The 21,573-nt window shown below is 40.6% G+C and overlaps 1 protein-coding gene across 31 annotated transcripts in view; it reads right to left on the bottom strand.

Annotated features, from left to right (window-relative positions):
- The window catches only part of CLASP2 (cytoplasmic linker associated protein 2), a 125,093-nt gene that overhangs the window by 25,882 nt on the left and 77,638 nt on the right, over positions 1 to 21,573 (bottom strand). For 5 of the 31 annotated variants that reach the window (XM_082192716.1, XM_082192745.1, XM_082192722.1 and 2 more), the window contains 10 exons: positions 21,527 to 21,544; positions 18,913 to 19,014; positions 18,745 to 18,771; positions 9,961 to 10,131; positions 9,081 to 9,188; positions 6,097 to 6,159; positions 4,941 to 5,047; positions 3,895 to 3,918; positions 2,835 to 3,079; positions 1,948 to 2,011 (listed from right to left, as the gene is read on the bottom strand). In XM_082192716.1, the coding sequence (XP_082048842.1) occupies positions 1,948 to 2,011; positions 2,835 to 3,079; positions 3,895 to 3,918; positions 4,941 to 5,047; positions 6,097 to 6,159; positions 9,081 to 9,188; positions 9,961 to 10,131; positions 18,745 to 18,771; positions 18,913 to 19,014; positions 21,527 to 21,544 (929 nt within the window). The remainder of the gene's footprint in view (positions 1 to 1,947; positions 2,012 to 2,834; positions 3,080 to 3,894; positions 3,919 to 4,940; positions 5,048 to 6,096; positions 6,160 to 9,080; positions 9,189 to 9,960; positions 10,132 to 18,744; positions 18,772 to 18,912; positions 19,015 to 21,526; positions 21,545 to 21,573) is intronic. The other 26 variants (XM_082192746.1, XM_082192724.1, XM_082192737.1 and 23 more) reach the window with 12 other exon arrangements.

Here is a 21,573-nt window from a genome sequence, read left to right as displayed (position 1 = left end):
AGAAGATGGGGTGGGTGTGTCTCTAGTCTTGAGCCCCACTGCTTGTGCTTTGGTGCCCTAGCAATGTGCTGAATTCCATTTAATTCTTTGTGACATAGCCACTCCTACATACATTCCATTGATAGCAGATACTGGTATTCCTGTGGGTTTTTATTTTGTAAAATCAAGCAAAGATTTAGCATGGTGATCACAGTGTAAAATTAAAAGTATGCTGGCATGGTATCACAACACAACTTGAGCTGGGTGTGGGGACACAGAATTGAGGATGGTGAAAACACAGATAACGGAATGGGTGGAATTAAAGTGTGGATGTAATAAGACTGGAGCATTGGGGAATGACTACAGAACTGATAAAGCAGGGTGATGTGCGGACAACCCAGTATGAATTCTCTTCAAACACACTATTAATGTTTTAATGCTGCTGCAATAAAATAGCAGTCTGAATGGGCCCCAGATCATACTGCTTTCCACAGTTCCCCAACCCACAGTGGCTACAGGCCTAGGATAACTTTTCTTAGGAATCGGTCTCCTGTGCACAATAACTTGAGAGTAAGCTCAGCTAAACACAGGGGGAACTTATCTTAGCTGTACTAATCTGCAGAGAGGGGGCAGCAAACCCTTTATAGTACAATGACACATCACTCCAGTTAAAGAAACCAACATTTGATACCTGTGATACAAACATTAAGTCCCCTTAATACAGTCATTTTATGCTTCCTTCTATATGGACCTGACCATTAGGTCCAGTCGTGACGCTTCTTTTAAGATGGTGCTTGACACCTGCAGTCGTGTGTGTACACCTGTATTACTAAAGGTAAAGGGACCCCTGACCATTAGGTCTTGTCATGAGCGACTCTGGGGTTGTGGCGCTCATCTCACTGTATTGGCCGAGGGAGCCGGCGTACAGCTTCCGGGTCATGTGGCCAGCATGACTAAGCTGCTTCTGGCGAACCAGAGCAGCGTACGGAAACACCGTTTACCTTCCCGCCAGGGCGGTACCTATTTATCTACTTGCACTTAGACATGCTTTTGAACTGCTAGGTTGGCAGGATCAGGGATCGAGCAACGGGAGCTCACCCCATTGCGGGGATTTGAACCGCCGACCTTCTGATCAGCAAGTCCTAGACTCTGTGGTTTAACCCACAGCACTACCCACGTCCCTTCTATATGGACAGCCATATGTTAGGCTGAGAGCTGCTGACTGGCCCAAGACAGGAAGTGAGCAAAGACAATGAGTTAAGTGAGTTCAAAATGTGAAACTCAAGTGCTCAGATTATTTACTTTAGTCCACAAAAGCTTATGCTGTATGAAATTTGCTGGTCTTTAAAAAATCACGACTGTTTTTTGTGCTACACTGTTTTGTGTTATTTCAAGAATTTGAATAGCGAGCAACCAGGATGCAGTTGCAGAAGTTGGTTATCCCCATGGTTTGGACAAAATGTTCTTAGGCATAGTGTGAAGATGTAGGCTACTTATTTAAACTTTCTGAAATTTTAAAGAGGTCATGAACACATGAAGGGGTGGCATCTGCTCCTCCACACACTAGTGCACTGCTGTATGCAAGTACAAAACTATCCATGGATGGGTATTGTCCCTGCATTCAAGAGCCCAGGGTTCCTGACTACTTGAAGAAGACCTTTCTAAAAATACAGAGCTGTATCCATGGGGATAATTTTAGACAGTACAATGAATGTTATAGACCTGAAAAACAGTTCTGTGTAGATATTCCTCCTTTAGAAACAAACACTGGTTCAGTAGAAGGTACTATCTGATTTTATCATGTGCCTCTTGTACCATTAAAGGATTGAGCCACTGTTAATTAAAATAATATGAACACACTTGGAAGTGCTTTCTGTCCACCAAGTATTTAAGTCTAAATCTATGGCAGTATTCTTCTAAAAACCCTGCAGATGTTCATAATCGCCATGGAGCAAAACAAATACATACCTTGCTGTGAGGATCAGCAAACATCCTTGTGAAGATTTCACACAACCTTTTTAATTCAACGCGACTGCCAAAATGACATAAGACTAATTAGTAAATTGCAGGGTAATGTTATGAGCAACTTTAGAACAACTTTAAAAATGAGTCGGTGAAATATTTTACATTCATTAACATGTTTGGCAATGTAAACGTGCTTATACTAAGTTTTACACTCAGAACTATAGCACAGAATCATAAAGTCCAAGTAAGGGTGAACAACTGCCTTGCCGGGGGGCGGGGCGGAATTGTCTACTGCTGCTTACCTGCAAATCTCCATTCTCCTTGAGAGTGTGTGTGTGTGTGTGTGTGTGTAGCCAGGAGGAAGGCAGGTTGGCCTCGGGGAATTCATACTTTGGGGGGGGGGGTAGGAAAGGGAGTACATGAGTCAGTTATTTATTGTTTGTAAGCCGCTTGGAGATTCATTTGAATGAAAAGTGGCAGAGAAATACAATAAATCAAAATCAGTGGCCCAATACTTCCTCTTCATCACCATTAAGGTATCACTGTTATGGCATCTACAGGGTCAAGATTTGAAAGTGCTTTATGGCTCTACTATTATCCAGAGCCATTTTTATGCTCTATGTGTGAAGGAATGTGCTCCAGAAAAGCGAAATGTGATGCTATCTATTCCTTGCAGAGACCTTTCAATCATCTTTGAAGGAAATATCATGCATCCAAAAGCACTTAAAGAAATTGATGCCAGTTGCTTTACAGGGACAATGGACGTCACCTAGCAAGTTACCAACTAGGAAGCCAGTTGACTTTCTTTTCCCTGCTGTAAAATTCATTAGCCAGAGAATCTGCAGAGCTTTCTCAACTACAAAATCTCTTGCCTAAAAAGGTTTTCCTACCTTAAAGTTCTCTGGTTTTTTAACAAATTTTGTAGCCCCAGAAGACCTTCTTTTCTTTCTGACCAGTTGGAGCTTGCACAGCGATTGAGGACCTCGGCCACATCCTCTGTCTGTCGCATATAGGTAGGAATGGTGCCATTCCGAGAGCTGTACGATCTTTCTGAGCAAGCACTGGACGCGTCGCTGTTGGCATCATCATCGGAGTACATTCCATAGGATTCGTATCTCCTTCGCACCGGCTTTTTCTATCACACAGAGAGCATCATTTGAGGAACCATAACCAATTTGTAGTGCCTCTTACGCAAATATCATGTGCCTATTCATATAGCAAACCTCCCTGGTGCCATTGTCACCTGCAGCTACACCCGGAGCAGGCACCAGATTCATACCCATCTCATTTCTCTCACCGCACTGAACCTGAGACCCTCTGGTTATTTGAAAGGGAGACGACCTCTAACCATGATCGTTTCATTTCTTTATATAAAAAGGGGCAACTTTGCCCTCAAAAAGTGTCACTGAAAACTGCTTGCAGAATATAAAACCACACAGCAATCACATTGAAACACACAGTTATCAGACTAAAAGCAACAAAAAAGCAAGAGCCAAAACTATCAATAAATTGAACAGAATCAAAAGCGTGTTCAAAGAAATTGCAGCTGTTGTAGTACAGATACTGAAACTGCTAAATGATGTTCCAAATCTTGCTGTGCTTACTAGGTGGGGAGGGGAAAGTAAAGTTCAAACAAGCCTGTAACATTAATCTCTCAACACAACTGGTACTTTATATAAAGCAATAACCCTTCCCACCAAGGGCACTAAGGTCATAAAGGCAAAATGTGCATGAATGAACAAGTCCAACTATATTAGATTTTAAAAAAATATTTGGAATACATGGAAGTCACACTGTAGGGCAAAAGGACAACGACATTTTAAACTATAATCATTTGGAAACGTTCAGCTCCTTAAAACAATTGTGAACCTGGGACACAAGTGAAGCAGACCTTATGTATTTATTTAAAAACACTGAGCATTTTTAACAGGGAAACAAAGATTGTTATACCTTAGTCCGTATGTCTCCTAAGAGCTGAGCGCAATGCATTACAGAAGAAACAGAAAAGTTATGAGCACAGCTGACAACGGTTAAATAGTGTAAGCACAGATGTCATTACCTCTAGTTATAAATGAGGGCTGGGTTTAGCCCCAGGAACAAAAGAGAACATAACAGTTTTAGCTAGATACACAACTGTGGACCCAAACACCCTTTTTTCGAGGAGATGTAATCAGGCGCCCCCACAACAGGCTCCTTTATTGAGGATGGAGCTGCGAGGTGGAAAGCCATGCCTGGGCTGGGCCATCGGGGCTGGGGCAACGGCTCCTTCTCCTTCTGGCTGGCGAAGGGACGTCTGTGTGCACCTCACCCCTGGGCCAGCCAAGACAGAGGGGGAGGACACAGGCACCACCCACCAAGGAGGGAGGAAGACAGCATGACCCAGGGGCGCTGCTCCTTTCCTCCACTGGGCTCCAGCACGTGAGGGAGCCCACAGAGGCCCAACGCTGCCAGCCAGCCGCAGCTCCACTCCTGGGTCAGGCCCCCTTCAAATCAGTCTGATCGGACTGATTTGGAGCAGCAGCACCAGTGGCGAGGGCTTGGCCAGTGCAGCAGCAGCTCCCTTCCTGCTCTGCCCCGGGCAGCGGTAACACATGGTCCACCGCTGGAACCACGAACACCATCTTGAGCTCCTTGAAGTGAAGGTGGGATATAGATTTAATTAATAACTAAACAGGAAAAAATGTAGACCAGTCTCTGCCTCCAAGGAGCTTACAATGTAAACCAGACAGCAGGGAAAACAACGGTGAGTGATTAATGTACGTAAATGCAGTTACATGTACTATGGGAATAAAGATTAAGCTGTTAAAAAAGGCTTTGAGGGGAAGGTAGGTGAGTTGGAAGGAACAGAGACATAATGGCACGTACGGTCAAAAGTGGAGCTCCATGTAATTTAGCAGAACCAATAATCAAATTTGGCAGTAATACAAACTAAGCTTTAACTTTGTCGCCCCCCCTCAAAAACAAATAAACAGGTGTGTGATAGACAAGATACTCACCAAAGCATCTGCTACTGCTTCTTCCACATCGGAGCCTGTGTTCAAGACACGCATGGCACTAACTGATGAGGATAACCGACTTGACTGACTTATTCCAAAACCTGTGCCTGTCATAATAAGACAAAAGAAAACGTAAATCAGAATCATCCTGGGAAGGTCAATGCAATATAAACTAAAATTTAAAGCCACTATTTAAGAAGTTTTATGCCTTCCAATATTTGGAAGCGGTGAAGCCTCAAAAAGGTTCATTTGTTCTGAATCTGCCTGCTTGCCTGCTTGCCTTCAACTCAACAAAAGGAACACTTACTTGATTTATTAAGGGAAGTGAATATATGCAGAGCTTACCATCAATACCAGCCCTTGCCATAGAAACCTGGTACACTCTCAGAAACCTCATGAACCAGATGGCTCAGGAGAGATACTGGCCATAATCTAGAAAATTCTACTACATGCACACTCCAGAGAAACAAGTGCAGCTAGAGTTCTCCTTCAAGTTTGTTAAAGTAGCTCCTGTTGCTAAAGACATGCAATGGCTCGGTTTTTAAAGTAATTTCCCTATTTTGTTATCTAACTGAGGCAGCAAAACTCTAAAGGAAAGAGTGCACTGCCACAAACAGTTTGCAGTGACATGTTCATGTTGGATTGTGGCCTTAATATCCTAATGAAATTAAAGTAAATTTAAATGCAGTTATTTAACTGTACCTCATGTGGCAAAAAGAACAAAAACATACTGTGTATACATAATTATGCAGGAGTTGAAGCAACAGCAACTATTTTCTTTTTTCTACTAAAATGTGTTTGTCACTGGTGTTTTTTAAAACTATGAAGCAAATTAAGGGAAACCACAGTCAATACAGCCTACAGCATTACATATCATAAAGCTACATGCATTAATAAAGCTTTAGAATACAAGAATGGAAAGGGAAAAACCAATAAAAAGGAAAAAACCAATAAAATTCACCTGAAACTAAAGAAAAACTGCTGTGTGTGCGAGGAAAGGAAAACATTTTGCACTTTTATCTACTTTGAGTATTCAAAATAATGTACAGAAATTAATACTGAAAATGATAAAAAATAGACTGCATGAAAAATCAAATGGGGTAAAAATAATCCAGGATGAAGGCACAGATGATAGCAAAGTGTACTCATCCTTCACCTGTAGCCCCATAAACATCTGGAGAGTAGAGGGCACCAGTGGATCTGGAGTGATGCCTGGAAGCTGCAATAACAGGATCATATGAACCCTATCTATTACTATAAAAGTAAAGTATAGAACAATTGTACAGAGCGCAATGGAGCAAGGTCTAGGCAAAGCCAGGAAGCACTGCTTCATGACAAAAGCAACTAAGAACAGATTCACATCAACGCTGAGTACAGGGTACAATAATTCTGTGATTATTGGCTCCCTGCCCACAGAGAGCTCGCATGCAGCTCCTACTATCCTCATCTTCAGAATTGTGCTATTGCAAACATTCAACATTTATGTTTGTGGTAGGTGCGAAAATCTTGCACATGTCAAGAGTTGCATTCAACTGGCTGGTGACATGCACATAATTTTCAGCATTGTAAGACACGCCATACGAACTTAATGGTCGTGAGACCGAGTTACATTTTCTGGAGAGGAGAGAGAAATAATTTGCCTTACATGAAAAACGTAATAATTACAAGACTAATTCTAAAGGCGCCTTTAGTATTTTTTTAAAATCTAAAGCCATCTGTTGCAAAATCAGGAAATGACTAAAAAAAATTATTCAGCTAAGCAACCTATCTTTTTTGAGGTTCACAAAGTTGTCAACCTTGAAACCTCATTTGGCACAAAACTTGATAGTTAATTCTCTTCATATATTAATAATAGTTTAATTAAAAAATCCCCCTTAGTCCATCTGTGTATCTAAGAATCATTAAAAGGACAGAAACCTTGAAGTTCTAATTCTCCTGGTGAACATTGAAATTAAAATGTGTGAATTCATTTTTCCAAGTTAACATAATTAACATTTTACTTGATTCATTACGTAAATCACATACAGCATGCAACTTCCCCCTTCACATTTTAGACATAACTTAGTAAAAGGAGTGTAGCAAAAGCGCAGGGAACAAATGTGTTCTTTGTGTTAACATTTATTGTGTTAAAGTTAATAGTATACATAAATAAGTCCTGATTACATGATATTTCCTCATCAAAAATGTGTAAAGTAGCATAGCTATCAATGGGCATTCCTTGCCCATTGATAGGGAAAAGACTGAAGGACAGGTTGCCTTAACTTAAAACAAATGGACCACTGGACGATAACTAAAGCAAGCTTATACAGAAGAGTGATTTCCAGGGTTTTGAGTTAAGCAGTGGCATTGCAGTGCTAAATTTTACAGAAACAGGAAAAATGTGGCTCAAAAAACTCCTAAGTTTTTTTTTTCTAGGAAGGGAACGTAAAAAATAAGAAAAAGAATTGCCAAGCAGTTTAAGCCATTGAAGGTAGTTTTTAAAAAGTCTGATCAATGCTCAACAAGGGAAGTTAATTCAATTTCCCTGGATTAAAATGTTTTTAGCTTAAAGCAGTGTCAAACCACAAAGTGGCTGGGCCTGGTATTAGGCCTTGAATCAGCGCTTCTGGTTTGTTTCACTCTAAACAAACCATGGTTGTGCTTTGTTCAGAGCAGGGATAAGCCAACTCCAACTCCATCATCCATGACCATTACTTATGATGGCTGGGGTTTATGGGAGACCTGTAGGGCACCACATTAGCTACTCCTGGTTTAGAGAAAAACAAACAACGGGCATGTGTTTGGGCATAGTGCAAAGTGAACCGCTCTATGGTTGTTTCCCTGCTGGAGGAAAGGAGGAGCACAGTGGGAATACTTGAGCTGCATGCTGTAGTAAGTAGGTTATGCAGAGACTAATTTGCTTAGCTATAGTTTAATGGCTTTGTGTTTCATCCGAACGCAGCCACTAAATGTCAGATAAGCAACTTAGAATACTATGTCCATGAAAAAAGACTTTTCTTCTAGAAGTTAACTAGTACAGTGGTGCCTCGCAAGACGAAAAGAATCCGTTCTGTGATTCTCTTCGTCTAGCGGTTTTTTCGTCTTGCGAAGCAAGCCCATTGACGGATTAGCGGCTTTTAGCGGCTTATCTGCTGATCGGATCAGCTGATAAGCTGCTTAGCGGCTTAGAAAAAGGGGGGAAAGGAAAAAAAACCAGCAGGAACTCGCAAGACATTGTCGTCTTGCGAAGCAAGCCCATAGGAAATTCGTTTTGCGAAGCACCTCCAAAACGGAAAACTCTTTCGTCTAGCGAGTTTTCCGTCTTGCGAGGCATTCGTCTTGCAGGGCACCACTGTATCTATGAAATGAAGAAAGGTTTCCAGTGCCAATATCGTGTTCTCAGGCCAGGCACTAAAGTAAGGTTTTGAAAAAAAACCTTATCTGTAACTTGTTTCTTGACTGTGCTGTGAATCTGCCGGTTTTGCAGGGTAAAAAACCGAGTCCTCTGAAACTGCATTGCCACTACTACACTATAAAATTATTAAATGCATTATGATTTTCATACTAAAGATCAAGAACAGGGGAAAATCAAAACAAATCTAGTACGGTAAGAAGGAACAGCTGATAAGCATGTGCAACACAGAAACAAAGGGCAAACCTTGATTCTCAGAATATCAATTTTACAATCATTTGCGCCAGGGAACAATCCAGAAGTGTGCACCTATAATCAGAGATACTATAGCGTGTTTCTCCCAAACAGGTATCAACCCTGAAGAACTCCCAAACTGTTCCTTGAACACCAGTTTTCAAAAGAAGTTTGGGTTTTAGTGCAAGAGCTGATGATTAGGTTATGGGGGGGGGGAATAGTATGTGTAACACTGAAAATGATTTCTCATTTACAAGAGAAACTGGGAGGCAAGAGCGTTGAAGGGATGGCTAACTGGTATGTGTGGAAGAACCTTGGGGGTTGCTAGGCATACACTTCTGGATTGCGTCGTCACTCTAGAATTACGGAGGGCATTTTTAGGCTCTTCAAATGGGCAAAGTCTTCAGCCAGACTTTATAGACTGTCTCGTTAAATGCCATCTCTTTATTTAGCTTATATTAGCAGATAATCAAGGGCAAACACAGCCATGCAGAACAAGCTCTCCAAGTACTTACCAAGGGGCGCAAAAGAGCGGACAGGGCTTGTATCCCTGCTACTTTCACGGCTGGCTTCCCGACTGCACCCCTGACTCACACTAGGCCGAGGAATACGGCTACCTCGTGCTAGTATGATTCAGCGTACAGACCAACAGCAGCACAGAAAGGGAGAAGACACAGAAAGAGTTGACATTTTAATGCAATCCCACATGTTACCTTTCACAACAAGACCCCACTTTTCTAAAGCATGAATGACATCTAAATATATGCATTTTTCCTTACTTTGACTTAGAGAAAACACAGACACTTCAACAGAAGCACACGTTTATCATGTGCCCATTTGGAAAATAGTTAAAAGTGTGAATGTAAGTTAGGCACATCTAACTTTGGGGGAAATAGGGCAGAATTAATATATGCGGCATACATGTTCGTACCTGCAGATAAGGCTGAAAGTCAAGGATTTTCATTTTCATCATTTTCTGTATTTCTAAGAGGTGCTTCTCACAGGATGCTTTTCATATACACTTAGAACTGTGAAACATGCATGCAATAAACCTATGCCTGTGAGAATGCTTTCCCACATACATATATTAAGCGACAGGGACTGGGCATTGCTGGAAAAACCACCTAGTGTGTGAAATAAGCCTTACCCTGGGAGGTGATGACTGGATATTGAGTGAGCTTGCTTTGTTTACTGAGTATGCTTTCCCAATCTAAAGGAGGAGAATAGTAAGATGCTTACTATTCTTTACCTAATGTGTTACTAATCTCAGGCTATGACATGGAAGACCCAATTTACAAGCAGATATTCGGCAAACCTGGACTCGGATCACCTGAATTCAGTGACTATGTGAGAGATATAAAAGAAAGAAGCTATGACTAAGCTAGCAAGCCTTACCAACTGACAGCCTTGAAGGACTCGCCTCCCTGCTACATCCTTGACTTCGCGGAATCTTGCTTCGCTTTTGTGCTGTTGCATGACTGACTAGCACTCTCTGAACCCCTGTGTTCATAGTTGAGAGTGTAGTTGTAGTCAAAACTCTTCCAGGGGAACCAGAACGGCTGCCAGCTGAAAGCAAAGCAAAGCAAACATAAGCTATACATTCCAATGCATAACTGCTTGGGAGTAAAAGAAAAAACTCAAGATAAATGAAACAGCTATGGTAGAATGGAATGGTTTGAGAAGTTGTTTGGAAGAACCTGACGATAATGAACAGCATAGAATCTGGAACATGTGTGCTGTGTTAAAGCAAAGTTTATTAGTTCATGCACAAAATATGCTTTTAATATTTGTACCTCCTTAAGTACTAATTTCCAAATTTTAATAATTAAAACACATACCACTCGCATTAAACTGCTAGGGGCATATTAATGCATCATTACAAGCTAGGAACTAATTACAAGAGTCTTGATGCTCCAGAGACATAGCTGGAAGGAAACTGCTTATTTTGTGTAACATCCCCAACTTTAATTGGACTGGGGTGCCAAGGTCAGTGGGGCTGATACTCCATTTCCAAAAACAATTATCAGTGCTAACCAATAAGCCATTCCTGAAACTTGGGAAACCAGAGAATAGCCTCTGATGCCTTGCAAAGAGATGTCATTTGGCAACTAAGTGCATGTCCTGAAGAACTTGTGATCACCTAAAGCAGCTCTTTAAATTACACCTGAATGTCCAAGTACTAAATTTTCTTTGACAATAGGTTTACAAGTTAGAACTTTATGTTAAATAAACAGTTTCACATGCACAGAGTATAAAAACAGAGACATCCTATTTCCAAATGTTCTAGGCTGCAATCCTGGCTGGGAATAGCAGGACTGAACAGAGCACTGGGGCCATGGCTACATCTAAGGTAGTGTCAGTTGTGCTGGCTAGGGAAGGTGGGAGGGCAATAAAACTGCTTTTTCCCCTGCACTAACACCAGGCATGTGTGGTGTAGTGGTTAAGAGCGGTAGTCACGTAATCTGGGGAACCGGGTTCGTGTCTCCGCTCCTCCACATGCAGCTGCTGGGTGACCTTGGGCTAGTCACACTTCTGTGAAGTCTCTCAGCCCCACTCACCTCACAGAGTGTTTGTTGTGGGGGAGGAAGGGAAAGGAGAATGTTAGCCGCTTTGAGACTCCTGAAGGGGAGTGAAAGGCGGGATATCAAATCCAAACTCTTCTTCTTCCTCTTCTGTGTTTGACTACGTCTATCCCTGATAGATGGCCCTATTTAGAATCCCACAGATCCTTGTCTGGTCCAGTTTCGTCCTGGGGGGGACGGGGGGTCTTTTGGCTATTGCTGATGTGACAGCTTCTATTTGCACTTTCAGAAGCCACTGTTAAGAGCTCTGCAGTGGCAAAAAACCCCTGTCTGCAAAGCTAAGTTGAGGAAAACCTCCATTGTATCCTAAGCACAAGCGTGGAAGCTCATGGCAAACTGCCCTGTAAATCGTTGTACAAATTGTGTCTTTGAACATCTTTGTCTAACACAAAATAGAACCAAACTTGGCAAGTGAAGATAAAGTGACTTGTTGGTAAATAATGATATCCTAACACTTTTCAATTTCAATGCATTTACAGCGTAACTGTGTAGTGCTGAAGGACAGCAGTCCCACCCATTTTTAAAAGCGCGACAGGCTGGTTTTATTTTAACACGTAGATTTCTTTGTAGTAGTATGATATGGCCTGACATGACCAATCCTTGAAGACAAATCAAAATAACCACATACATTTAAACAATCCATTTCGTTATGTACTTCATTATATAAACAGGATCAAGATGGAGGATGGAGGGGCAAGTCAATGCACCATGCAAATGCTATGTGAATCACCGTGTCCATTCGGATACAATGTGCTAATGGAATAGAACAGCAATTCCCAAACCACATGCTTTGTCACACTGGTGCGCAGTGAGAAGTAAAGGCTCCTCTTAGTCCACAGCAACTATCGCTAGGGCAGCAATGGAGAACTTGCAGCCCTGCAAATTTTGTTGGGTTCCAATTCCCATCAACAACTAGCCAGCATCAGCGGTTAGGAATGAGGGGAGCTTTATTCCAGCAACACCTCAATGAAGTTCCCCAACCCTGCACTAAGGAGACTGTGTTTCTGTATGATGCCCTGTTCTGGCCTTGGCTCCTTCTTAGCAGCATTAGCAATCTGCAGGCAATATGCTCTCTTACTGTATTCTGTTAAGATTCACTCACTTTCAACAAAGCAGTTACCTGCTCTCAAGAGATGCTTGCCACTGCTTCTACGCATAGAACAAAAACATACAGAAAGGCAGGAGGCAGGACCCTCCAAGTCCACAGCAACAATTCGCCAAATGCAATTCTTACCTTCACAATAAACCCTTTTTGGATATATGTGTGTCTCCAACTTAAACTCAAAAATTTAAGTGTACGTCAGCTATCAGAGGTTTGGGAAATACCGCTGTAGAATGCCTTCTTTCAGGCAGGAGTCTATTCAGCAAAAAAAAAGTATGTCTACCGAAACCCAATTGTGTACGTTTTTTTTTAGCATAAACGTGTTTGGGGTCCCTGCATAGCATTCAGACTACTTGAAGGCCAAAATGCTATATATACTTGGAAGCAAGGCCAGTTAACTCAATGAGTTTTACTTCAGATTACATAGGCACTGGAGTTCCTCCTTTTAAGACCTGTTGCTAAATATGAGTAAGTTTTAACCCTGGTAATTTAAGGTGTCCCTCCAAAAATATTAAATGAAACAAATGGATTTTTAGAAGACTAAATTATATGCTCCATGTTAAATTCTGTGGTAAAGGTAAAGGGACCCCTGACCGTTAGGTCCAGTCGTGGACGACAAAGCATGAAATCACAGGTTGTTTCCTGTGTTATGCATACTCATCATGAAAAATAATGAAAACTACATGTAGACTATCGTATCTGATTATCACATTGTTTATTTCACTGAACGTGTGAGCAGCACTACATGTATGTGATTGCCACCCATTACTATCTAGACGTGTTTTTGTATTTTGCATTTTGTATTTTGTAGTATTTGGAACAATCTTCAGTGTGAAAACTAATAGCCACTGCATGCTTCTCTTTATAAAATGGTTGCAACCATTTCAGCTTGGAGCATCATAAAATTTGTCCCTAAATCCTGGCTCTTGAGGCTGCTCAATTGTTCATCTGAATTCCTAAAACTTATGTGCCTTTAGATTCTTCAAGGTATTTCTTTTGGCAGGGGTATTTTAACCTACGTGCGTAAATGTTGACTGCTTCTGCTGAATAGGATCCTGTTGTGATGGATGGACAAACAATGATGCACACACAAAATCTGAAAAGCCTTACCACCAGACTGTGGATTAGCAGACTGTGATCCTGAACAAGTGTAAAGGCAGGAGTAGGGTAAGGGTATAAAATCCATGAATAGGGAGGGAGCAGAGCAGATTAACAATGGATGGCAAATGGAAATAAAAAGGCTTTAGTCAGTTCACATAAAAGAGGGGGGGAATGCAACAAGAGGGTTAGCGCAAAAAGCAGTGCATTTTCATAGCCTCCACCAGGCTCAGGTGCTTATAAACGAAGCAGACAAAACAGAAGCTGCAAAATTACAGTTCTTCAGCTCTCGAACAAAGAACTGCACCGCATTCATAAATTCATCAGCAAATTTAATTGAAACACTGGATCGAGATCTTTGGATATCTTCACTCCAAGTAAATTTTAAGTGCAAGCTTTAATAGCTGAAGAAACGGTAACAAGTTCTTCAATTTGGATAATACAATGAAGGAAAAGCAAAATGGGGTGGGTTAAGAAGAGGGGAAAGATACAAAAAAATTGTATCTGGCATGCATGCAGAAGTTGTAAAGGAACAACCAAAGATGAGTGCCCGACTACAAGAATTTCAAAGCAGCATTTGTAACATCTACATGCCCCTGGCCTTACTTTTATATTTATGTCATTGTGCGTATGGAAAGACAACCAGAGTGGGAAAGCCCACCACCACACCTTAGTGCTGGCTTTCATGTAATCTTCATGAAATAGTTGAAGAATACCATGCAGACTTGGGTCAACATCTTCATTACTGCTCTAGTTCTTTTCAAAGATTCCACAACGGACCCACAAGATTAAATGGTTGCTGGCCACAAAACAAACCCGCCATGATTAAATGGGGATTCCACCATGCTATTGCAGGCCCATCCCAATAGTTAAAGAATATGAAATGACAGCTATAGGGACACAGGTGAAGATTTGTTTACGGCAGAGATTTTCAAACTTTTGTTTTCGGGTGGATGACTTGAGAAATCTCTGTGCTGAGCTCCGTTCACGACGCAGAACAGTGGGCGCAAACACAGACACCCAACACTCCTCTAACGGCAAGGCTAGGGAACATGTGTAACCACAGATGTTGCTGGACTACAGCTTCCATTATCCCTGATCAGTAGGCCATGTTGGCTGGGGCTGCTGGGAACTGGAGTCCAGCAACATCAGGCAGGCCACCCTGTGATAGGAGAAAGTTGATAGTGGTAGCAAACTGTCTTAGAGAAAGGTTGTCCGCCATTACTGATCTAGTTATGAGGAATGACAAGCTTTCACGGTCTGCCAGGGTGATAGGAATATTTAATTATTATCACTACTGAAGGTTCTCAACTGCAGAACTGCATGGTGAAAAGAAATACACTTTCAATACCCTCAAAATCCATTGCCACTGAAAAACCTATGTGGCTTTCACTCCTTCATTTATAATATTCCAGATAGACAGACATTTAATGGCAAATCTACACAGACCATTTTAGAAACAACCACCTGAAATCCTAAAACATTTCATTTAGAGTAAATTGAAGAGTAGCAATAATAAAGCTTATGCACGTAAATTGTTTCAAATATTAAAAATAGTGTCTTCTTGGATTTTTAGGCAGCTTCCCAGTTCAAAGTTACTTTTATCATACTTTGCCCATTTTAGTTATTTATACAATTGAAATACATATTATAATCACATATCTAACTTTCCTTAAAGTTTTAAATATGATTTTATACACCAACATCCTTGAATGTTCCATAATGTTTATAAAGGACTATCCACAAATAATTTAAGCAAGATGGTTAGATTAAAAGCTTACAAGTTTATCTTCTTGTAAGATGCCTGCTTATTTTTATTTAACAAAAATTATATACTACTTGACTGTAGTAAAAACTCTAAGCAGTTACAAGAAATAATAGTTAAACACAACTAACAATATTTAAAAATAATTAACTATAAAAAGGACAAAACACATGAACTGCCCTGAGCCCACTGGGTATAGGATGGTTAATTAAGCAATAATAACAACAAACAATAACAACAATCAATATTTATGTGTCTGGGTGGGCTTGCCAAAACCATAATACAGTATTTTAATTATGTACCAAAAATTGTATAGTGAACCTGGCTTGATGTCAATAGGCAGAGAGTTCCAAAGTGTAGGTGCTGTCACACTCAAAGATCAGTTTCTTATAACTGTGGAACAGGTAATATGTGCCACCTGTAATGGTGCCAATTCTGCAGATCAAAGTGGTTGGGTGGGCCCATAGGGGGCAAGGCGACCCTGCAAGTAAACTGGTCCAAAGCCTTAAGGGCTTTATATAATAATAGTTAAGGGGACACGGGTGGCGCTGTGGTCTAAACCACTGAGCCTAGGGTTTGCCGATCGGAAGGTCGGTGGTTTGAATCCCCACAACGGGGTGAGCTCCCGTCGCTCGGTCCCTGCTCCTGCCAACCTAGCAGTTCAAAAGCACATCAAAGTGCAAGTAGATAAATAGGTACTGCTCCGGCGGGAAGGTAAACAACGTTTCTGTGCACTGCTCTGGTTCGCCAGAAGGGGCTTAGTCATGCTGGCCACATGACCCGGAAGGTGTCTGGAGACAAACGCAGGCTCCCTCGGCCTATAGAGCGAGATGAGCGCTGCAACCCCAGAGTCGTCCACGACTGGACCTTACAGTCAGGGGTACCTTCACCTTTATAATAATAGTTACACCATGAACTGAGCCCAGTAACAAATTGGAAACCAGTGCAGATATCTGAGCACAGGTGCTATATGCTGACAGTGCCCCACTCCTGCTGTAGCATCCTGCACTAACTGCAGTTTCCGGATCAAGCATAAGAGAAGCCCCACAAAGAGCGCGTTGCAGTTATCCAATCTTGAAGTCACCAATTCCTCAACTGCTGTGGTCAAGCTCTCCCAGCCCAGGGACGGTAGAAGCTGTTATACAAAATGCAGCTGGAAAATGTGCTTATAGATTCTGAGGCTACAATGGGTTTCCAATGACAGAGTTAGATCTGGAAGCACCTTGAGCCTGTGTACCTGCACATTCAGGGCTGAGTGCCACTGCATTCAGACCAATTTATTCAACAGAGGAACCACTCATCCCTAGTGACTGTCAAGGTTCAAGCTCAGCAAAGTGGTTAGATCATTGCCTCTTTCGAGGTAGCAGGGACTATTCTGCTCTGGAACCAAGCAAGCAACAAGCTCTCCCGGGGTTATATGTTAAGTCTCTAGCAATTTTGTTTTATATTTACATTATCCTAACCATATTGTTTTTATTCTGCAATGAATGAGCAATACTGCTGTTATATACACAAAATGGGTACATGCACTTAATTTATCAACTGCAGGCTATGTGAGCTCATGCTATAATTAACCAGCTAGTCTCAGAATGAGAATACTGCATAAATAAAATGTGATAGCACTGTCACTTAAAGTACTAGTTTTTCATTAACTACCACATATTGAGATCCCTTTGCATACATGTCTGCAATAGTACTAGGGGCTTATCACACATTATGCAGCAGCAATGCCAGGGTTGTCATTGGTCACATTTGGATCATCAAAATTTGCTTAATAAGCAGAGATGTGTGTGAGCTTTAGGCACATCTGCACGCCTTTGTGCAAACAAGCCTGGCTTGTATGGAAGCCACTAACCATAGCTCCCAGTACTAATGTAACAATAAACTATGACTAATTGCAGCTTCCTGCAGGTGCCTGAAGCTCATGCATATCTTGGCTTATTAAGCTGAGACTCATTGTCCAAATGTGGGAATTGACTATATAATTAACAAAAAGCTACACTTAATTGAAGCTCTATAATTAGTATAATTCAGCTTGCAAACATGCCTATCGTAATCACCAACACTTTGTGCAAACGTAAGACATGGGGTAGCTAGTGAGTGACGTAGTTCATAAAGTCTCCATAATCTGATGATTTGCTATGAGCTCAGAAGCGAAGCCAACTCTTAAAATCCACTAGGATTAAAGTGATGAAGATACGCCTTCTAGCACTGTGAGTGCAAGATTTTGCAAAAACATGGGGCCAATAGCTGCCATTGCAGAACACAGCAAATGAAACTGTTTTGTCTTGTTGCATTGAGCTTATCTCTATCACAATGATCTCTTCTTGCTTACATTATTGGGTTACAGTTAGCTTCGTCGTGTGCAATTTTTATATCTCGTAGAACACACCATTTGTATGCTATATTAAACCCTTAAAGCAGAGTGTTAAGATTGAATTCCAAACCCACACAACATATTATTTACAATGCCAAAAGAAAGGGCTTTGAATGGAAAGAAAAACAGAGGCACATTCTAAATCCACATAATTAACATTAGGGAATTAACCCTTTAAGCAATCTCCTGGAATGAAATAAAGCAATTATTAAAGTACACCAATAACGAGTCTTCTTTTATATACATAAAGTCCCAGGCACCTGCAGATGATGGGCAGTTGCAAATATTTGCATTTAAAATGACAACAATTAAATCATAATACAGTACTCAGCTCTCAGTTATTTTTATCACACTTTGCCTCTACTGCAGCTAGGGAGAGTCTGATATAGTTTTCTAATAGTTTCTATGCTAATAAAATTGCCTTTATTGTCTTTATAGGGACATTTGTCCACATACTCTAGGGTATTCCTCATTTGCATATTATCTTCTATGGGTATCCAAAAACACTGGCAATATTTCCTCTACATTTGTGAAGTGGAGAAAAATCTCACTGAACTATGCCCCTACACCTTTGGAATTTACATCCATCAATATCTACAGGTTACACTTCTCAGGTAGGCAGGGAAAAATAAATGGGCTGCAGTAGGTGTGTAGTAAACATTCCTTATGGTGTAAGAAATGCAGGGATGACAACCCCTTATCTTTCTTCCCTGGTGCTAAAGTGAGAGTATGGGTGCATCTTGTTATTGAGCTGAGATCAATGTTGTATAGCCTTTTTCCAACACCAGTATTTGAAAATCAAGCTGATAACAGTCACATTAAACCTAAAGCAACCCAAACTTGATGTTAAAATGACAGGAAAAATCAGTGTCTCATTAAGTAAATGACCATTTAATAATGAAACAAAATCTAGTTGTCTCTCTCATCCTATACATGCTGCATATATTTTCTATGGCATCATGAACATAGACTATCAATTCACTCTTTATTCTCTGTATTAAAATCTGCAATTATGACACTGTTTCACGATGCACCTTCATTTGTAAGGTCTCCATATAGTCTAATCACAATCCCTAATCACAGGAATAATTTCACAACCCCTAATCACAGGAATAATTTCTTAGTGGTTTTTTTTTTTTTAAAGTAAATTTTCATTTTAATATCTTGTTCAAAATAACACCACACGGACTATAAGAGACTCCAAAAGCATGCAGACTACTGACCCGAAACACTGAAACACTGAAAAAAAAAATACCTTCATTTTTGTCTGGCGATGATGAACCTATGGCACAGAACAACAACTCAGTATGTAGTGTTTTTAAATATATATATACTTGACCATATCCTTTGGTCAATGATTGTACACTATGCATATGGCTTAATCTTATTAAGAGAGTAAGAACGACAACATAGAAATACATACGCTGAGACTGAGACACAACTTTTGTTCGACTACGGCCTCTGGAATCTGTCTTTGAGTTTCCCATGCCAATAGAGGGTGCTGAAAGCTTGGTCCGCACACGTCCTATAAAGCGAAACAACAAGAAACAAGCAACACATAGCACAAGTATTAGAGAAATATTTCCGTCACCTGAAGAGAGACATTAAAGCAGTAAGACTGTTGCTCTAAGAAGCTATTTTACAGCTAGAGGATGAAATGCTAAAAAAGACAGACTAGTGCAGACGCTCCAGTCGCAACTTCTCAGTACACCAGAGAATGGCAGAAACGCAAACTTCAAAAGGGAATGCAGAGTGCAAAATTTTGCCAGTGTCTTGCTGTGACTCTGAAGATGTAATATAATAAGCCACAATGTTCGCAGGCTTTCCCATGACCCTGTCTCCCTTTTCCTAGTTTAAATACTTTTGGTTGTATGCAGTAGTACTGCTAAGCTGACATCAGGAGGAGGAGGGAAGCAATTCTGAGTATTTCTCCCTCCCCTCTACAGTCCCCACGACCCCTAAATTTGCTCCAGAGAGTTGGAGAAACATCAAATCCTATTCTCCATACTTAAGCTGGGTGTGTATTTCTTTTCTCTCAAAGAGCTAAGATTAAAACAGCTCTGAAACTATCCAGTCAATAGGTCTGCACTGAAGAGTTAGCAGGATGGATTTGAGATGGCAGAGGCATGGGCTCTCCAGGTGGTTTTGGAGTCTACCTTCCATCAGCCCCCAGGCAGCATGGCCAATGGTCAGAAATGACAGGAGTTGTAGTCCTGCAACAAGGGGTTCCCCATGCCTGAGTTAGCAGGATGCTTAGGGTTAAAGAGGGGGGAAATACATTTTGGTTCCTAATATCCCATTACTCTAGCAGTGGTTCTTAACCCGAGGTCCATAAAAACAATGGTCCCCATGGGGTCTGTGAATCTGGCACACACAGAAAAACGATTCTTCCAATGCAAATAAAATAAATTGCATGTACATTTTTCTCTTAATTTATCAATTTGTATTTTTCTAGGGAGGAGGTCCATAGCTTTTATTAGGTTCTCAAAGGTTTTCATGTCCCAAAAAAAAGGTTAAGAACCACTGCTCCAGCATTTAAGAATTGCTAGCGGTAGATATTGCTGAATATTAAAATAGAACCCAGAAGAAAAGTAGAAAGTTCAGTACAATGCAGTGTATAATCTCATTCAACATAGTTCTCATACTTTTTTGGCTCCCTAAAGAAAGATTTATTCATCAAGTAGAGAAATAAGCTCACAGAAAGTCTAGAAGCGTTATTTCCTTAGCTACTAGAAAACAATGTTTTATTAATGTTAAGTTTATTATGCACAAACAGGTTTGGCTAAATTCAACACAGTAACACCCATGCAGTGACAGTATCTCTGCCATCCATTGTAATGGTTAGATGGTGCTTAAATGCACAAAGACCTTGACCTGTACAAGGCAGGAATACAGAGTGCCACCATTTTGGTAAGATGCAAAAGGACCAGAAAGACATGATCCAATAATAATGATGAAAATTCAAATCCACATGGCAATCATCCTCATTTTTATCTGAATCAATATATTTGCTTACTGGTGCTAAACTTAGGGTTGGAATACTGGTCAACTGAACAGTCATGTTCACCTGTTTGAATATTGGTCAAATATTGTCAAATATTTCAAGAATGTCATTGTAGATTAATATTTTTATGTCATGAGGGTGTGATTCATTAGCAAGGGCAGGAGTGCGGGCATCTTGACCCCTAGCCTTGCTGCAGTTAGAGGCAAACAACAAAAAACTTTCCCACTGAATACATATTGTAACTGCAGGTATCTTCAAGCAGGAACACAAGCAGTTATCAGTGGCAAAGGCCATTGCTTAATGGGTATACTGTTTAGCTAGGATCAAGGAGACCCAGATTCTCTCAGTCATGAAGCTCATTAGGAGATGTTAGGTAGTTTAGACTGAGTTGTGCAACTGACCTAACAGAGGTATTGTGTGGATACAGTTAATATACAGTCTTGAGCTCCTTGCAGGAAAAGACAGAGTAAAATGTAGCAAAATTAATCATAATTTTCCATCTTTAAAAAGTCAGTGTCACTGTTTAGTGTTGGGACATATTGCAATTACAAAACAAAGGTAAGCACAGTATTAAACTTTTTGATGAACTTCATTTTTGTATTCTCGTAAAGTTAATGTTTTAAAGACCATTTGACAATACTTGACCACAGCTTGAAGGACCAACCTGGGCTGTGTATCTACTTGATTTCCAAGAGAAATTTCAAGTCTAAATAAATAGTAGCACCTGCTTCCCCAAAGCATGAGAATGCCTGTCTAGCATGTTGAAATTTCCACCCAAAAACTTGGCACATCTAAAATAAAATGGGTATCAACACATTTTTACTGTGAATGGTTACTTGGAAAAAATATAAAATAAAACACAATATTTTGCAAATAAATATTGCAGCAACAAAACATTATTAGGCAAGCCAACTAATGAATTAACCCTGAAGGTCACATGGGGGACTATATACTCTGTACAATGCTGTTGTTTGTGATAATGAAAATATAAGATGAAAGCATTTGATTTTTAGCAGAAGCTTCATTCTCTTACCATCCTCAGAAGCTGTTCCTAAATGGGAAAAATGTTAAACAATGACA

Source organism: Podarcis vaucheri (assembly GCF_965113315.1).
Source record: "Podarcis vaucheri genome assembly, chromosome: 12".
Lineage (NCBI taxonomy): Eukaryota > Metazoa > Chordata > Lepidosauria > Squamata > Lacertidae > Podarcis > Podarcis vaucheri.
Note: the sequence above shows the minus strand (reverse complement) of the source record. Positions and strands in the feature narration are given on the sequence as shown.